The 18,776-nt window shown below is 35.0% G+C and overlaps 1 protein-coding gene across 6 annotated transcripts in view; it reads right to left on the bottom strand.

Moving 5' to 3' along the window:
- myt1lb (myelin transcription factor 1-like, b) overlaps window positions 1–18,776 on the bottom strand; it is a 107,139-nt gene that overhangs the window by 16,929 nt on the left and 71,434 nt on the right. For all 6 annotated transcript variants that reach the window (XM_083543909.1, XM_083543913.1, XM_083543912.1 and 3 more), the window contains 4 exons: window positions 16,764–16,854; window positions 13,574–13,681; window positions 12,147–12,361; window positions 7,859–8,142 (listed from right to left, as the gene is read on the bottom strand). In XM_083543909.1, the coding sequence (XP_083400035.1) occupies window positions 7,859–8,142; window positions 12,147–12,361; window positions 13,574–13,681; window positions 16,764–16,854 (698 nt within the window). The remainder of the gene's footprint in view (window positions 1–7,858; window positions 8,143–12,146; window positions 12,362–13,573; window positions 13,682–16,763; window positions 16,855–18,776) is intronic.

Below are 18,776 nucleotides of genomic sequence, written 5' to 3' on the forward strand. Positions count from 1 at the left end.
AGTGTTAGTTTTAGTAGAATGTTCAGGATGTGTTTTGCATTTTCATAATATTAAATCTGTTTCTTTGGTATAAAAGAAGAGATCACATGATATCTTCATAGTTGCACTGGAATGTCTAAAGCAAAATCTAAAGTAAATTTTGGTGTCAAAACTAAATGACAATGATGCTGATTTAAATAAACATTACCATAAAAATTAAGAGCTCAATGATTTATACTTAATGCATATGCAAATGTGTATGCAGATTATAATCATTTATATTCACAATGATTGGCTAGGATTTTAAAATACAGCATTTTTGTATAACAGTGTAATTCAATGAGGTCTACGTCTTTATTCAAATTTTGACCTGAAGTGGGCATTACCCTACATTTCTGAAAGACGGAGAGAGGAAGAGAGGGAGGTGAAAAAACAGTAGAGGTAAAAGAATCAGGTGAGGAAAAGAAGATGAGAAGATGAAAGGGTGTTAGAGGAGAGGTGATGTGAGAGAGAGAGAGAGAGAGAGAGAGAGAGAGAGAGAGAGAGAGAGAGAGAGAGAGAGAGAGAGAGAGAGAGAGAGAGAGAGAGAAAGAAAGAGAGACTGGAAAGGGTGGTACTGCTCAATTTCTGTTCAGTTAGTCCTTGTATAGCAAAACTATAAAATACGAAAGCTCCATTCTTCTATTTGAGTATAAGTGCATGTTTATGCCATCAGTAATACGGTGAACATTAAGAACTTTATCTTTATTTATTTTCAATCACCTGTCAATCAAACTTCCATTAGCTTGAGCCCGAATTAGGAATACTCTTTTATCCCTATTTTTGTTCCCCTCAGTATTACAAACATTTAAGAACTAAAAGTCTATTATCAACTGCATGATACCAACTTTGCATACAATATGTTTAAACTTAGTTATTATACTGAATAATATGGTATTAATATTGTTCAGTTTATAATTTTTCCATTGCATGTACAACATACCAGAGCAAATACTTGGTGCGAAATAAAAATATGAAGTGCTTGGGATAACTGATAGTGAAAACATTGCAGAGATGGGTAAAAATAAAACCGAAGCTGAAAATTCAGGTGTTAGGATAAATATTCTGTATATAAAAAAGCATTGTGTATGGACTAATGGGATATTTAAGAAATGGCCAGAAATCCTTTTTTTTGGGTGTTTCAACTTTGATATCATATCCAGGAATAAAATCAGTTCAGGGTTAAAGTTTATAAATTATTTCAATATATTGGTCACATGTGCGTGTATAACCTGAAAGACTGGAGTGTGCAAATAGATCATATTGCACACATTTCTTTATTGGCTTTTAAATTCTCACTCTGTATTATAAAGCAAATGCAAGACCAGCTGAATTCGGGGAAAGACATCTGTAATGGTAGATGTTTGAAATCTGACATATGTAGGAAAAACGTAATACATTCAACAGCCTCAGCAGTGTGTCTTTAGTGCAAAACACTGGAAGAACATTTATAAGGATTGCCATGCTGCAGTCCACAGGTTTGCTGCTTATATGAACCAAATAAAATAATGTGATAAAATTCCGAATTTGGTCCTGTCAGCACTTTGAGACCAGCAGATAGGAATTTCATTGTGAATAATGTCTCGAATAGCAGTGGAACAGATACACTATAAGTTAGCTACTTATTCTGTCTTTCTCTTTCTGTCTTGTTCCTGCTGAGAACTCCACAGCACATATTCTCCATCTCTCTCTTTGTCTCTCTCTTTCTATCTAATTCCATCTTTCGCTCGCCACACTACAGCAGTTTCCCTCTGGCTCTTTTTGTCCATATGTTTTCCTGTAATTCTTCCCTCCCAGAGAAGAACCACATATAAGATGCCATACAAATATTTTTAAATATTTACAGTATACGTCGCACAGGAGACAGCGAGATAAATATATGAGAGAAAGAATCACCCAGAGTCCATGCAGCTTTTCAACGGTTGTTTGTCTGCATATGTGTACAATAGCAGCAAGTCTCCACAAAGACTTACAAAACAGTTACATCTGCTATCATTGGTTGGAATTCGAGGCCTGAGCTCTGACACTGACCTGCATCACAATAGGAACTGAACAGCAGAAAACAAGACACTGGAAGAAAGAGGTCATTTCAAATTCATATTTCTTCCAGACAATTATAGACAGAGAAACAGTGCGGGATGTTTGTCCCGAAAACAAATAAGTCCATAAATGAATGCTCTATAGTATTAAATGTTGTATATCTTTTTCCTTGTTCCTTTTTTCCTAGTTGTGATTTATTTTTCATAAATCAGCTGTTATCATTATTGTGTTAAATTTACATAGTGAATATCAGGACAGTGTGTGTCACATAGTTTTAGAACTGAAGTTAACTCTTGCTGTTCTTCTGGAAAAAGGTGTCCAATTGTCTAGATGGTAAATCAAACTATGCACCAGATGGGTCTTTGGTTCAGCATAAATATATACTAATTCTGAGGTTGCTTGTATGTAAAACTCTTTATGAGTTGACTTGAGATCATGATTTTTTACAGACAATACAATCAAAAGACCCAAAACAGTATGTTACACAAATATGCAACATCAAGAGAAGCAAATGCAAATGCTGTTATATAAAAAAAGTTGATACATCGTTCTTTTCGTCTGCATGTAGTTGCTTTACATTATCTGTAAAATTGATTATCTTTTCATCACATTATCTGTATATGTTACACACAATATGGCTGCTATATACTGTACAAAGTTTTATAGTAAACTGTAAAAGTCATACCTGACACACAATACTGTCATTTGCACTACCATGCACTCCCACACTTTATGTACATTACTGATCTGTATCCCTATTTATTACCCACACTGTCTATACTGTCTCTGTTTTTGTCTTGTCTTGTCTGTTTTGTCATGTATAGGTTTTATTTATGTCTGTACTTTTGAGAGTCACAAACAGTTGTAACCAAATTCCTTGTGTGTGTCAACACACTTGGCCAATAAACCTGATTCTGATTCTGATTTAAATGAAATGGAATATCTATGAGACACGTTTCTGTTATCACTTGTATTATAACAGATATTAACAGTTGTTCCCTCTCTCTTGATATCAATAATGTAAAACACACAGCTTGTCATGGTACTGAGAAAAAATGGCCAAAGGTGTAAAGTCCTGAGGACTCTCCGGTGTCAAGAAATTTAAGTGCTGACGAGGTGGAATTCTTCCATAAATGTTAAATAAACATCTGCTAACGGAAGACTTCACTAAAACAAGGGTTTAGCGAACTCTTGGCTTTCTTTCATTATTTCATTTAAAAAAAAAATCTGTTTAGTTTATTTTGTGGAGTGCCCTATTATACACATATACACATACACATCCCAGTGAATAAGTGTTTATGAAGGAAATTCTGATGTATAAGTACAGTACATTTATGTAAACCTTTGATTTGAATTACAGTGCAACTACATCTACTTCTGACTGATCAAGAATTGAACTAAGCTGTGGAAAAACAAATAGTAGTAGCTGATCCTGTCGATCCTGTTGATTGATAACTGGCAAAAAATAAAAGATGCTGCATATATCTATATTGATTTTTACATACTGACCAAGATCAGTTAAAAGGCGTTTTTTTGATTAAACTGCAAAAGTTTAATAAAAATGTATCTAGAAAAAAAGAAATTATTATAAATAATAAAAAAAAAAAAAAAAAAAAAAAAAAAAAAAAATATATATATATATATATATATATATATATATATATATATATATATATATATATATATATATATATATATATATATATATAATTTATTTATTTATTTATTTATTTAACCATTTGGTTGAATTACAGCATTCCTGATTTGGCAACTGAAGTTATTCTTTTTCTAACTTGGATTTACACTTTGGAATGTTATTGTGCTGGATGGTATCTTTATATTTAGCTGTCTCACAAAGGCCTTGTGCCAAATTAGATTGGTAATAGGAGGTATGCATTAAAGAATGCAGACCCATAGCAAGAGGCTGCCACCACCATGCTTCACTGAGGATATTGCATTCTATAAATTATATGGAATTTCTGTACTTTCTGTACCAAACATACCTTTCAGAATTACACCCAATAATCTCAACAGACCACAAAACTTTTTGCCATGTTTTAGTTATTCTTGATGTTTTGTCAGCTTTAGAAGAGATGTCCTGTTCTTATTTATGTCACTGTGGCACATATTTGTTTTTTAGTTGTTGATGATGATTTTCACCATGTTCTGTGATGGTATCTGATATTTTAGAATCAACGAGATCCTGTTCAGATTTTAGAAGCTCAGATTTTGCCATGGCTTCAGTAGTTGGATTAAACCTGAGGAGACATCAAGAAAATCGTACAGAAACAGCTGTTTATGTTCTAGGGATGATCAAGGTCTTACATCTTAGGTTTAAAGTAGGATTCTATTGTCATTTCAACCATATACAGTACACAGTGAAACAAAACAAGGTTCCCCAGGACCAAAGTACTACATCAGACAATATAAATAAGTAAAGGTAACACAAAACTACACGAAAATATGAAAGGTATATGATAAAACACCTATGAGCATGAGGACGAATGCTGGTTAATTCTAAGCACAGTTACTTGTAAATGCCCCATTAGGAGTGTAGATTGAGTTTTCATTTGCATTCCTAAAATGTTTCTAGTTGTTTTAGACTTAAATGTTTTGTTTTTCATGTTTATCACATTCAAAGCGGAAACCTATTTAACTTGATTCATCCTCGTTTAATTTTTTTTTTACATCACAAAACACTTTTAACCAACAATCTAACAGGAATGTGAAGATTTTTATATTCACTGTACATGGCAGACTCAATTCACCCTATTAATAATATGAAATGTATTTATAGCAGCCATGATCTATTCAGCTTCCTCTTGGCTTCCGCCACAGCTTTATGCATGACAAACGGCCCCATTTGAGGCAGTTATTTTTCGAAGTGAAATAATCAGAGGAAGTGAAGTGAAGGCGCAGTGAAGGCACAGCCGTCAGAAGCGGAGAGGAGCACCATGCTGTCTCTCAGCCTGTGACAGGAGGAGATGGGTTTTGCCGCAGGCCAGCTGCTTCTCTCATTCCCCCACTCCTCTCTGCAGAGTGACAGGAGATGGATGAAGGAGGAAGGGAAAGAGAGATAGAGAGAGGAAGCCCTCTTGCTCTCGGCACTTCCGATCACCCACCATATGCAATCATCCCTCCTTTCCAACCCTTTCCATCCTTCCATTTTTGCACATCTCACTATTAGTGTCAATGGCAGTATGTGTGTGTGTGTGTATGTGTGTGTGTGTGTATGTGTGTGTGTGTGTGTGTGTGTGAGTGAGTGTGTGTGTGTGTGTGTGTGTGTGTGTGTGTGTGTGTGTGTGTGTGTGTGTGTGTCTGCCTACCTCTTTTTGTGTATGTTGTATTGTATATATCCAATAAGGTCACAGAAAGGCAGACAGTTCTGCTTCTTGGTGACTAAAGATCCCACGCTGGCCAACACTGTTATTCTGGCTGCCTTATTGGTGAATCCCAGAGGAAAAGGAACCAAATACATCCATGGACCTTGCCTTTTATTAGTTACTAGATTGATATAGCTAATTAACTGGCAGTTTAGTGTATAGAGCCCATTTATTATGTTACTCATTAGTTTTCAGAACATTTTCCATTAATACTCATTATAAAAACCAGGGCCGAAGACTACTGATATTTCCCTGTACTGAGAAAGTATAAAGGAATCAATTTCACAATATACTGTATGCCAATACTTGTTGTCTGTACATGCTTATATATACGTAAATGGTTCAGTTTAAGGGCTAATAAACTGCAGGAGCTCTAGAAAATGGAAAAATTTGTGGTTACCAGCAGAGCCACTTTCCATCTGATCAAGCATGAAACCAGAAAAGAAAAACCTCTGTAAACCTTCTGAGATCCTTCAGATCCTTTATAGTCATGAATTAAAAAAACACAGCAGTGAGTGGCGGAGTCTAACAGAACACTACGCAATTACCTGTTCTCCATTAGTGCCAGTTTAAATTAAAATCTGACCTGTTATAATGTCATGTGACACAGCATGCAATCTATTTGCTCAATTCATACTGAGACAGCTACACTACGACACTTTAAGAGATGGTGAGTTGGTGAGCAGAAACTGAATAAATAAACAACAGCAACATCCAATTACACAAGCTTATCCCATCCACAACACATAGTAAGTATTCTACAACAGAGAAATCTTGACATAATAATTACAGTAACAATATTTTGTTAAATGCCAAAAATCAGATGATGTGGTTTGTTATGAGAATACATTTTACGTCCTCTTTGATTATTGGTTGTTAAAGTTACACTGCAGTCAGCTTTCTAACTTCTTGTTTTTTTGTCCCCTTTTCACTGGTGTGCACTTGCTGAGCTAAAGGTCTTCATGAAACCCAGCATAGCCATTTTACTCATTAGGACATTTTTGGGAGGTGGGATGAAACTGGCAAGACCTTGGAGACCTTAAAGAAACTAGACACAGGAAGGAAATGAGAAACTCAAGACAGTGAACCTGCATCCCCCTGATTCCCTAATATAACTGTTTTACTGTATTGCTTTAATATTGAAAGTATTTTAATGTATTTAAAAATGAACTCAATTTGGGTAAAGAATAAGTATTTGCACCCCTACTGTTTCAGTTCATTCAAACCAAATTATAGATATGTGCACTATTGCAGCAACATCTACCAGCTACAGAAACTGCAATAAAAAAATGTAAATAAGATTTATATATATATATATATATATATATATATATATATATATATATATATATATATATATATATATATATATATATATATATATATATATATATATATATATATATATTTATAGTACAGACCAAAAGTTTGGACACACCTTCTCATTCAAAGAGATTTTTTTATTTTCATGACTATGAAAATTGTAGATTCACACTGAAGGCATCAAGGGCTATTTGACCAAGAAGAAGAGTGATGGGGTGCTGCACCAGATGACCTGGCCTCCACAGTCACCGGACCTGAACCCAATCGAGATGGTTTAGGGGGGAGCTGGACCGCAGAGTGAAGGCAAAAGGGCCAACAAGTGCCAAGCATCTCTCGGGGAACTCCTTCAAGACTGTTGGAAGACCATTTCAGGTGACTACCTCTTGAAGCTCATCAAGAGAATGCCAAGAGTGTGCAAAGCAGTAATCAAAGCAAAAGGTGGCTACTTTGAAGAATCTACAATATGACATTTTTCAGTTGTTTCACACTTTTTTGTTATGTTTATAATTCCATATATAATTCCACATGTGTTAATTCATAGTTTTGATGCCTTCAGTGTGAATCTACAATTTTCATAGTCATGAAAATAAAGAAAACTCTTTATTTATATATATATGTGTAAATCCAAGTTAGAAAAAGAATAACTTCAGTTGCCAAATCAGGAATGCTGTAATTCAACCAAATGGTTAAATAAATAAATAAATAAATAAATTATATATATATATATATATATATATATATATATATATATATATATATATATATATATATATATATATATATATATATATAAATATGTTGTAGGCATGTAACACCTTAATGGATGGATATAGCATTGAAACACTCCTGCTCACACACACACACACACACACACACACAAACACACACTCTAACATCTAGGAATCAGTACTGAATGCACCTACAAGCTCCATGAGAATTTCTGTTGAGTTTGTTTAAATGTGCTGTAGACAGGACACACACACACTCACACTCACACACACACACACACACACACACACACACACACACACACACACACACACACACACACACACACAATGTATATGCAAACACAGTGAGTATCTTCTCTGTACCTGCGTGCAGAGATCCTGTGGCTTGCCACTCAGGCTCTGAGGCATCTCTCTGCATCGCGTGGACAGATTGAGGATGGCTGTAGCGGCCATGTGGGCGGCCTCCATGTCATGCGTGTAGTCGAAGCTGCTTTTGCTGCAGGTGCTGCTGGCACTGCTTCCTCCTCCTCCTCCTCCTCCACCTCCTGCTCCTGCAGCTCCACCACAGCTCAGGCTGCTGCTACTGCTGGGAGCATAGCTACTGGTGGTGCTGCTCGCCGAGCTGGAGTTCTTACAGTACCGCTTAGCTGACGACACACACACACACACACACACACACACACACACACACACACACACACACACACACACACACACACACAAGATATATATACTATATACAACTTTAAACTATTTAATATAAAAGAATACCCCAGTGTTTTCTATGAGATTATGAGTAATTGCCATTAAGCAAGCTTTTATATCATTAGACATCACATTGTCCTGTAATAAAAAATAAAAAAAAGGAAAATGTACCATAACAATGACATGAGCGAAAAATACTATGCTGTAAAAAAATAGTCACGTTTGAATCCGGATTTTTGAGGTCTCTTGAACACAATAAGTATAATAAAGGATTATTGTTCTTTTCTCAGTATAGATTACAATCACAGCATTATGGTCCATACTCATTACACATGCCCCATTGTTAACATTTTTGGTTGAAAAACACTTAAATATACCTTTAAACCATGTTAGTCACTTTAGTTCTTTTAGATCGTCCTATTTATATAGAACAAAAAAAAAAAGAAAAAAAAAAGTATATATATATATATATATATATATATATATATATATATATATATATATATATATATATATATATATATATATATATATTCTCTATCACAAATTACATAATGGGAAGCCATTATGGGTCTCAGTATAACTCCAACCTTGATGTGTTATTTATTTTTTCCCCATATTGGTTGCGCTTAAATTCTAGTCTCTGACCAAATTTAGCTGGTTGGGGTCTAAATTGGTCCCTAAATACTGATATAGATGAAGAGCTGGTTAATCCCGTCAAACCACAGCGTTTCTTTTTACCCATTAGTCATGTTAAAGCTCATATTAGATCTCTTGTCTAGTCTTCATTTTCCCACCTTTATCCATTATTTGACATATAGGATGATGGAAGTAGTTCCAGACCTTGTCCATGGCTCCAGAATATCTCATTTTGACTGCTATTCTATGTTATAAAAATGTGTGTAGTCATTTTGCTGGCAAAAGCAAAGGGAGTAATATCAATACTGATTATAAATTTTAGAATATGCAAAGTATATGGGACAATGTAATAACATGTATACAGAGGTGGAAAGAGTAATTAAATTTTACCCAAGTACAGTAAAGTAAAGTTACCAGTCTAGTAATCTGCTCAAGTAAAAGTATGCAACAATTATGTTATCTAAAGATATAAGTTATTGTTACTGACCTCAACATGTCTGCACAAGTTTAATGATAAATATTTACAAGCTGCCAGTTTAGTTGCCTCGGGGAAACACAGCTAACATTGCATAAAAAAGCTGTTGCCTTTCATGCACGTGAAGTGAAAGTGTCACTTAAATATGGCCAGAGGTTTGTTTCATAAGGAGGCATTATTGCATTATTTTTTCTTTATTTTTTTATTCAGTAACGATTACGATTTAAAATATAGCAAAGTACAATACTTCAAACAAAACATACTTATGTAAAAGTAAAATGACAGGTTTTAAAATCTACTTCAAAAAGTAAAAGTACACAAAAAACCCTACTCGGTTACAGTAACGCGAGTAAATGTAATTCGTTACTTTTCACCTCTGCATGTATGTGTAGGCCAAGAGTGAATATTTATGGGTGGAAATAATGTAATTTTCCTAATTGGAGAATATCGCAGCATTAACAACCTTATTGATTACACCTACATTATTTTGTGCTAAAAATACAATGTATGCACCAGGGAAAATTGCTTTATGAAGTTACTTATCAAGCAAATTAAATTCTAGCTAGCTAGCCAGAATTTGCAGGATTTGATCAATTGTGTTTTTGTGATAGTTTTAAGAGGCTTAAAACTAATTTATCTATTACACTGGAGAAAATCAAGCTTCAAGTCTGTGTTGGAATGTGTTGTTTAAAAACTAAAATATGTAATTTGTAATTTGGAAACTTAGACTACATTTAGATAAAGTCTTTAATAAAAAATTAATTGAAATTTTAGACTGTAACTAACATTTAGCAGCTAAAATATGATTCACAAAATTTTGTTTTTATGTATTTTTGTCCGTGATTTAAACTAAGTCCAAGTTTACCACTGCCGACCTGCAATATAGCCAAAATTAACAGTTTTCCTGCTTACAATGTGCTTACAATATCACTTCCATTTATTACTGCCTACACTGGTTATTAGTTATACAACAACAACAAAAAAACTTTTATTCCTAAAAGGTTATCCTTCTAACCTTTAAAACCCTTCATGATCTTGTCTTGCAATACTGGCGGAGGTACTTCATCTTTATTGCCCACCACGTATTCCTGGATCGTGTAGTAAAGGTTTACTTGTTCTGAAGTATCGATTCTCCTCTGAAGGGGGCAGGTCATTCAATTTTATTGAACCCCCCACAGAGCCTCCATAACATCGCCACTATCACGTCCTTCAAATCCCAGTTCGAAAAAGCAGTCAGCTCTCCTCTCGGTTCCATCCGTCTAATCCTGCTGTTGTCTAGCCTCCTGCATTTTTCTATCCACTCTCCCATTTCATTAGGACATGTACACTATGAACCTTATTGATATATACAATAAACAGTAGACAACTTAAAGGCAGCAACTTTATAAAGGGAAACTTTCTTTGTATTACAAACTGTGTTTTACAGCTGTTTAGTTTGAACCTCTAGACATTAAAAGAATAGGATCAGCATTTACCAACAAGCATGTTCTATCTATCTATCTATCTATCTATCTATCTATCTATCTATCTATCTATCTATCTATCTATCTATCTATCTATCTATCTATCTATCTATCTATCTATCTATCTATCTATCTATCTATCTATCTATCTATCTATCTATCTATCTATCTATCTTGCTCAAGGGCCCCAAGAGTGGCAGCTTGGCGATACTAGGACTTGACCCCCCCCCAACCTTCCGATCAGTAAACCAGAGCCTTAACCACTGAGCTTCCACCTCCCCCCATCATGACTGATCATGTATAAATAATTTCATAAATAGTTCAGAAGCTCTTACAAAGCTTTAATTTGAAATAAAACAGACGTGTCCCTATACTTTATGAGATTTATAACTCTATTATAGTGCAATGACCCTGACCTTCACTAAACCTTTGCTCTACTGTACATTTAAAAAGTCCACAAAAGTAAAAAAAAAAAAAGGCAAGGTAAAATAACTATATTTATTTAAGAAGGGAACACTTGATTTGATTTCTTTTGCAATTTATGACAAAGGTTTATGAAGATTTATGTCATGGCAGCTTTATGTAGGTGTCAGGTCTCCCTGTGAACATTATCATTAGTCATGTGCTCTTGTGAAGTCTGTAGAAAATTTAATAATAAAAGTTACTAGTTAAAGTATCTTTTACCTGTAAATAATCTACTTATTTCCATTGCAAGGTGATTTCTCTGATTGCCTGATGAATGTGAATTGTAAGGTGAGATAGACTAAAAGCGGTGGGGGATGAGCGCTTGTGCTGAGTTGTATCCTTGAGCTTCAGGTGAGAAAGCTGCGCTGTTTGCCATCTGACTAAAGTTACAATGAGCCACAGCCACCAGCCGGGCATCAAAGTGGCATCTCCAACTGAGTTCCCTGCTGCCATCTCTTTCTCTCTCATCCCCCCCCTCTCTCTCTGTCTCACTCTCTCTCCGTCTATATATGCCTACTCCTCTCGCAGTCATTAAAGTGCAGCCGGGGAACTGGCTGCTATTCACACAGAATTGCAATTAACTGTGGCCCGGAGACTAGACCTTGACTCGCCTCTACCCAGTCATTCATTATGCATCTGCTACTATATAATTTCCATACATTTCCATTCCTCTGGTCAAAGCCTGTCAAAGATGCCGGGAACACTCATAAAAAAAGCACTATTGTAATGTCAGTGCATTTGGTATTCACTAAATTGATATTCGCTCAAAGGACATTTCACACTAAAATTATGTGAATCTGAAAAGAAAAACATGTCCTGTACTTTAAAAAACATAATGTTCATGAGTATGTTAGAAAATGTAAAAATCTGAAAGATTAAAAAAATGTGCTTTTGTAGGTCCTACCATCATAACCCTTGGGCGATATGTCACGGCCAGGGGCTTTTGGAGCGATGGCACGTTTGCCGTACACATTCTGGTTGTCATAGCCATTGTAGTCAAAGCTGGTTTTGGAGTATTTCTCCAGCTCTTTGGCCAGGTTGGAGCGTGGGGTAGTAGTGGGGACGTGATTCTTATAGCCATACTGCGGGATTTCCAGCTGCTTTACAAAGCACATAGGCCTAAAAAAGAGAGGACTGTCAACAGGATCTCATGAAATACATAAATTAGTTTTTGTGATAAACAATTAATTAAAACAAATGAATATTAAACAGTGCAAATCTCAATGAGTGTTTACTGTCATGCCAAAAGTAATTCATAAAACACACAACAAAAATAAAATAACTACTAATAACTACTTAGAACTTCTAATCTTATTTGCTGTTTGTTTCGGGTGGTATATTTTTTGATTACAATATTTTTACATCCTCCACATATAATATTTATAGGAAAATTGTGTAAGAATTGTGTTAAGATTTGGACAATTTTGGACAAATTTAGACAAAATTTGGACAAAGGAGAAGAAATTTTGTCTTTTTAGATATCAGACTTCAGGTTCAGGTTTCCTGCTGAACGTTTCTTTTCACTTATTATAGGGTTTTTTATTTACAAATACAGTTTGACAGAAAAGAAAAATGCATACAAATATTTTATTTTATTTTTTGTTAACAACATTAATATTTTTGGAATGCATAAGAATATGCAAGAATTCTGCCAGCGCCTTACTCTGAAGTCCAAGTCTGAAATCTCACTCTCACATCCAAATCAAGTCTAAGGTCTTTAATCTGCTCTTAAAGCACAACTCAAGTCTTGAAGAACAGGACTACATTGGGATTACATTGGGATATGGGACATGCATAAAGAGTGCTCGGCTTGAGTAATACTATTTATTGATGAGGAAAATATTCAGATTGTTTACACACTTGAGCGGGCAAAATCCAGTCATTATAATGCAAAGTTTTGCCCAAATCTAAATATTATAAACTTAAATTCCAATTCGATTTACTGGGAACATGTACATTGGGTTGCCTATTATTTACATACATAATACATATGGGTGATGTTTGGTTTTGTTATTGCAAATATCTTCAAAACTGTTTTTCCTTTAAAACAGTACAAACTACTAAAAAGCTGAAAAAATTAATGATTTAAATAATCAGGGACCCTCAGATCATAGAATAATGAACCCAATACATTTTTCTAAGAAAGAAGAACATGTGAAACCTCACTCAAACACTAACATGATCTTAGGACTAAACCAAGAGCTCTGGAGCTATGAGATGGTCTTGCTACTCACTATACCACCGTTCAACACTGATGACCCACTAAAGATAATAATGAATATATACTACATCTAAAGGATTTGATGTTATACTGAAGTTTGCATTGTCTACCTCAGAACTCGGTCCGATGCCTGATTGGACTTAGTTCCATTGCATGCTTGATGTTTCTCATGAGCTTTGGCCAGTTTCTCAGCGGCTGCTATCGGGCATCCCGAGAGACTGCATTAACACAAAAAAAAGAAAAACCAACACATATGATGTCACTTTATACTAAAGAAACCATCATTACACAAAGCTTCAGCAAGACAGTTTATTCAGCTACAGCTACTGCTTTATGTCTGGATTGAAACATTGGTGGTATTACATATAACTCCACATTTCTAAGATAAAAATGAATTCGCTCAACACAGTTCGGACTTCCTTTTCAGACCTGTGTTTGTTATTTCCCAGGAGAAGGCATTTAGAGTTGCTATATCGCCTTTAAACCGTTAAGCGTGCTAAAGGAACTCAGTAGAGAGTTTTCTCACAGCAAGCAGGAGGGACAGTGTGACAGCAAAGGTGTGTGTAGGTCTATCTACGTGCAAACAATATGAGACACACTGGCAATTAGCTTTGGGGCCCAAGTACACACATTTCCCCACTTGTGAGTGCAGATGTAAGAGTTAAAAGTGTGTGGAGTTGTGTGTTAGGTCTTTCCTTCTACAGCAGGTGCATTCCTCAGTGTGTGTGTGTGTCTGTGTGTGTGTGTGTGTGAGTGTGTCTGGGTGTAAGATGCACAGCTGGCGCTCCTGCTTGAGTGTCACAGACGTGCTAATGGCTCGTGCCAGGCCTACCATCCCACACCAGCTGCTGACCGTCACACCTCCACTGCAGCAGCACCCCAGAATAGAATTACATGCATTACAGAGAGAGACTGCAGTGAGCCCGGTATTTATCATCTCAGTCACAGCTACAGACACATGCTTAATCTTTTTCTAAGGGTTAAAATTTTGGGCTATATACAAGAAAGATCATTTTGCCTAAAAACAACCATATTTCAGCATTATCTGGCCTTGTTATTAAAAAAATTAATTGTATGATTGTCATGAGTTAACGTGTGATTAATTGTAAAAAGAAAATGATCTGTTCTAAATGCAACTTAAATACTTTCCAAGTTTTTAATACTCCAATCAACATGGCCATTAGCAAATATGGATGCTTTATGCAGATGTTTTAAATTGAGCAAATCATCAGGACACCAAACAAAACTTTTGCAATGTTTTCACCCGGACGGTTATTGAAGTTATACCAGAGAAACTATACCCCGTCTAATTTTCATACGGATTACACAATCAGAGAATATTTTCAGATTCAGGTTGTTTTATTTGTGACTGTGAAGAGAGATAAAGAGAGAGGGGCAGCAGAGAGAAAACCCTGTTTGTTTTCTTTAATTTACAAAAGCAGAGAGTTTTGTTGTTATTATGAGTGTATGCAAATAAAAGTAGACCCTTTACAGATTTTAACGATTCAAAAAGACAGTAATTAATGTTCGTTTCGGCGTTATGAGAAAATGATGCCACAAAACGCGCTGGTGCGTTTGCCGTCCCCAGAGGGTAAATTGCATAATGGCGGATTTTGGTGCTAAGACTTTTTGAATATCTGAGTAAAAATAAGATGTGAATAAATGTCGACTGTTTTATATATATTTTATAATTATTTTTTTAATATAAAAATTGCCAAACAGAAATGTGCGCTGCATTAATCGCCTGTTAATAACATTTGTGGCGTTAAAATTAATGTGCGATAATGCGTCATTAACATGCTGTGTTATTATTTTACAGACAAACAAACACTAATATTGTGTACACCTGGATTTCATTTGGTAGTAAGAATAAAAAATATTCGCTTCTCATTAACATTTTGTTACATATCGTGGTCTAGATGATGTTGATATGAGTTTATACATTTTATTTTTTGCATCAGGAGTTGATGCAGGAGGTTACTAGTTAAAATCCCAGCACTGGCAAGCGGCCATGGTTGAATCCTTGGGCATGACCTATAACCTTCAACCTGCTTGGCTCTATCCTGTCTCAATTGTAAGCCACTTTGGATAAAAGCATCAGCTAAATGGACCATGGTAGGGAACTGAAATTGATTTCACATTAATAGTATATGCCTTGAACCAGTAGTAATTGTCTGTTAATGTACTGCTATACCTTACTGTTTCTACTGTATATATGTATGTTTAATAATAATTTACTGTAAATGCTATGGTACAGTTTTATATGAACCTTTTCCAATATCCCTGAATTATTAATACATGAATATTTATTTATAAATATCAGCTAACAGTAAATATTAGGGAAAAAAGCAAACTATGAGAAATAATGATTCTACACTATATAAAAAAAAAAAATCTATGAAACACTTTTAGTTATACTGTATGTTTGATAAACATATACACTGTATACTTTTTAAGCAATATATGATTCTTCCTCAAACTTTTATAACAAAGCTGAAAGCACACATACAGTATGTTTAGGTTTTCTTTGCATGTGGTAGCAGCATATTTTACTTTTACTTGAACTGAGAGACCCCTGTTGCAGTATCAAACAATGCCCCTGTGCACAAAGACAGCTCCATTGGAAAATAGTTTACATGGGTCATATTGGAAGGTCTTGAGTGTCCTGCTATAGACCTCAACCCTACTGAACACCTTTGTGATGAATTGGAATGCTGAGCGCACCCTGGGCCTCCTTACCCTACATCATTACCTGATTTTACTAACACCCTCGTTGTAAGTATCAAGTGAAATATCTTCCCAGGAGAGTGAAGGTTAATTTAACTGGAGTGAGATGTTCATAGCGCACATGCAAATCTTATAACCAGGTGTCCACAAACATTTGTCCTTATATGACACCAAGAATATATATTGCACACTACATGAGGAAGAAACACATTAAAAGTAATACATATCCAAATGCAAATATTACATTTCATGTCCTGAAATATTTGTGTAACATTTAGGGGAATATTCTTGTCCCTATGAAAGATTTGCATGATTTCCAACCAGCAAGATTAAAGTTTTTTTGTTCTTCATACATACAGTATATGAATAAATCTTCATACCAAACAGCATTAAGCTGTATTCAAAAGGAAAGTAAACGTAAACCAGCAAAGAGACAAACAAATAAACAGCAATAACTGATCATCTAGAATTGCAACAATAACCAAAATAATAATCACACCAAATTAAAAGAAGAAAAAAATTCACCAGACAATGTAAAAGAACCAATTCCTATATATCGCCCTGAGTTCTTACCTTCGATGTGAGTTCCTGTTGCTATTGACATGGCCGCGCCCTGTGCAGCCAGGTGTAGGACACTTAAGAACATTTTCATACATTGCAAGAACTTGGCAGCAGAAAAGAGAAGGAGTGGAAGACAGGGAAAGTTAGGAGGCAGCAGAGTTAGTACTCTAAATTAATGTGAAGTAACAACATGAAACTGCATGCACACATTTGCCATGCAGTTACACAGACAGCAGAAATACATGATTGAGCAGTGGATCGTTGGAAACATCCCTTCTAGCCTTTACGATTAGATTGATGGTTACTTGAATAATCCTGTCATAGATATAAAACAAGGCCTGATTCAATATGTCACTGTAGCCAATGATGACCAATATAAAGTGACACTTACAAAAACTCCAATCCTACTTACTGCTTCAATGTCTGTCCCGAGCTGTCAGGTGATCTTAACATAAACATAGTATATGTAGTAAGAAGTCTTTATAGTTGAGTTAATAATCTCTGTGCAAGGCCACATTCAGAAATGATTATAACCATGATTAGAATTTCTTATTATACATTATACAGTAACAATATGTGCTGACTGTGCCAACAGTGAAAATATATTACACTTATATTAATAATGGCTGGTGAATAATTATAAAGCTATTATTATGTCCATAGACAATTGTAATACATTATAATTATCTAAAATGTCACCGGGTGTTTCCAAGCATGACACATACTCTATATAGTACCTGAGATAACTTCCTGTCTCTCTAAGGTTACATATGTGTGCTTTTTCATATCTTTTAGAAGCACTCACTAAAGACATTTTGTAATGTGACTTTATTAGTTTTGACATTTAAACATTTTCAGGCTGCAATAATGTGTCTGTATGTGCGTTTGCAATTAGTCTGGAAATGAGTATTTCATTATTAGATTACTAAAGTGAATACTGGTTTTCCTCTTCATTTGCAGCATTCATTAATGAAACTTTAAATATTTATCATGCTTTTATAACTCTTATACGTTAGTATTGCAGTGTAATTAAGATTGGGCAGTACAACATGGTGTGTTATAAATATATTGTCATACTTGTGTTACAACTTGATAAAAAGTCATCAAGGATTTATTCATTGTTCATTATAAGAGCTTTATGACACGTTATTAAAGTTACAAGGAATCATTAGCGTGAATCCTAAGCTCAGTTATAAATCATTTAGGAAATTCTTTAAATATGCTCCGTAAAAAGCTTATAGGTACTGATATTCATCCTCAAGACCAAAATTGAAAAAAAATACAAAATAAAAAATTAAAAATAATAAAACAGGATAAACTGAAAGTTGTCTTATTCACGTTTCATGGTTTACTTGCCTTCATCTTCAGTAACTCTCACACCCACCACCACCCAAAAATAAATAAATAAACAGTCCACAATCAAATCCAAAATCCCCACTGGCACCAATTATATTAATGATCTTTAGGAAGTAGAGAAAAGGACAGAAGGAAGGGGCAGGAGCTTCAACACACACACTTTTTCTCTTCAAGTCTTCATCATCACCTCCTTAAACCCTCACCCTCATCCTTTTCTCCAGCTCTAACACATTAATTACTCTGCACTGGGCTTAATTGGACCAAGGCTACTGCCTAGAGATGGACAGACTCTAAAACGCTGGGCTTGGTTTTGTGGACATAGTTTAGAGTATATGTGCACATGAGGATCGGAATGTTGCATAAATGTAATTTAGACCATTTTGAGACAAATCAGGGGCTTATAGGTGATAACAAATTGGATTTCAAAAGCTTATCTTGCTGTAGCTGATTCCACATGTATTTATTAGATAACACTATGCAAATCATTTTACCACAATTTTTTTTTTTAATTCTATGAGGATTCAGTTTTTCCACCATAATTCCCCATATAGCTACTTAAGTATATACATAAGCTGTGCATAACTGATATAAGCTTCAGAAAAATGCTTATTTCTATTGGTGTCACACAAATGTATGTGCAATGCATTATTTTGTAAACCACAACCATTG

Source organism: Silurus aristotelis (assembly GCF_946808225.1).
Source record: "Silurus aristotelis genome assembly, chromosome: 6".
In the NCBI taxonomy this organism is placed as follows: Eukaryota; Metazoa; Chordata; class Actinopteri; order Siluriformes; family Siluridae; genus Silurus; species Silurus aristotelis.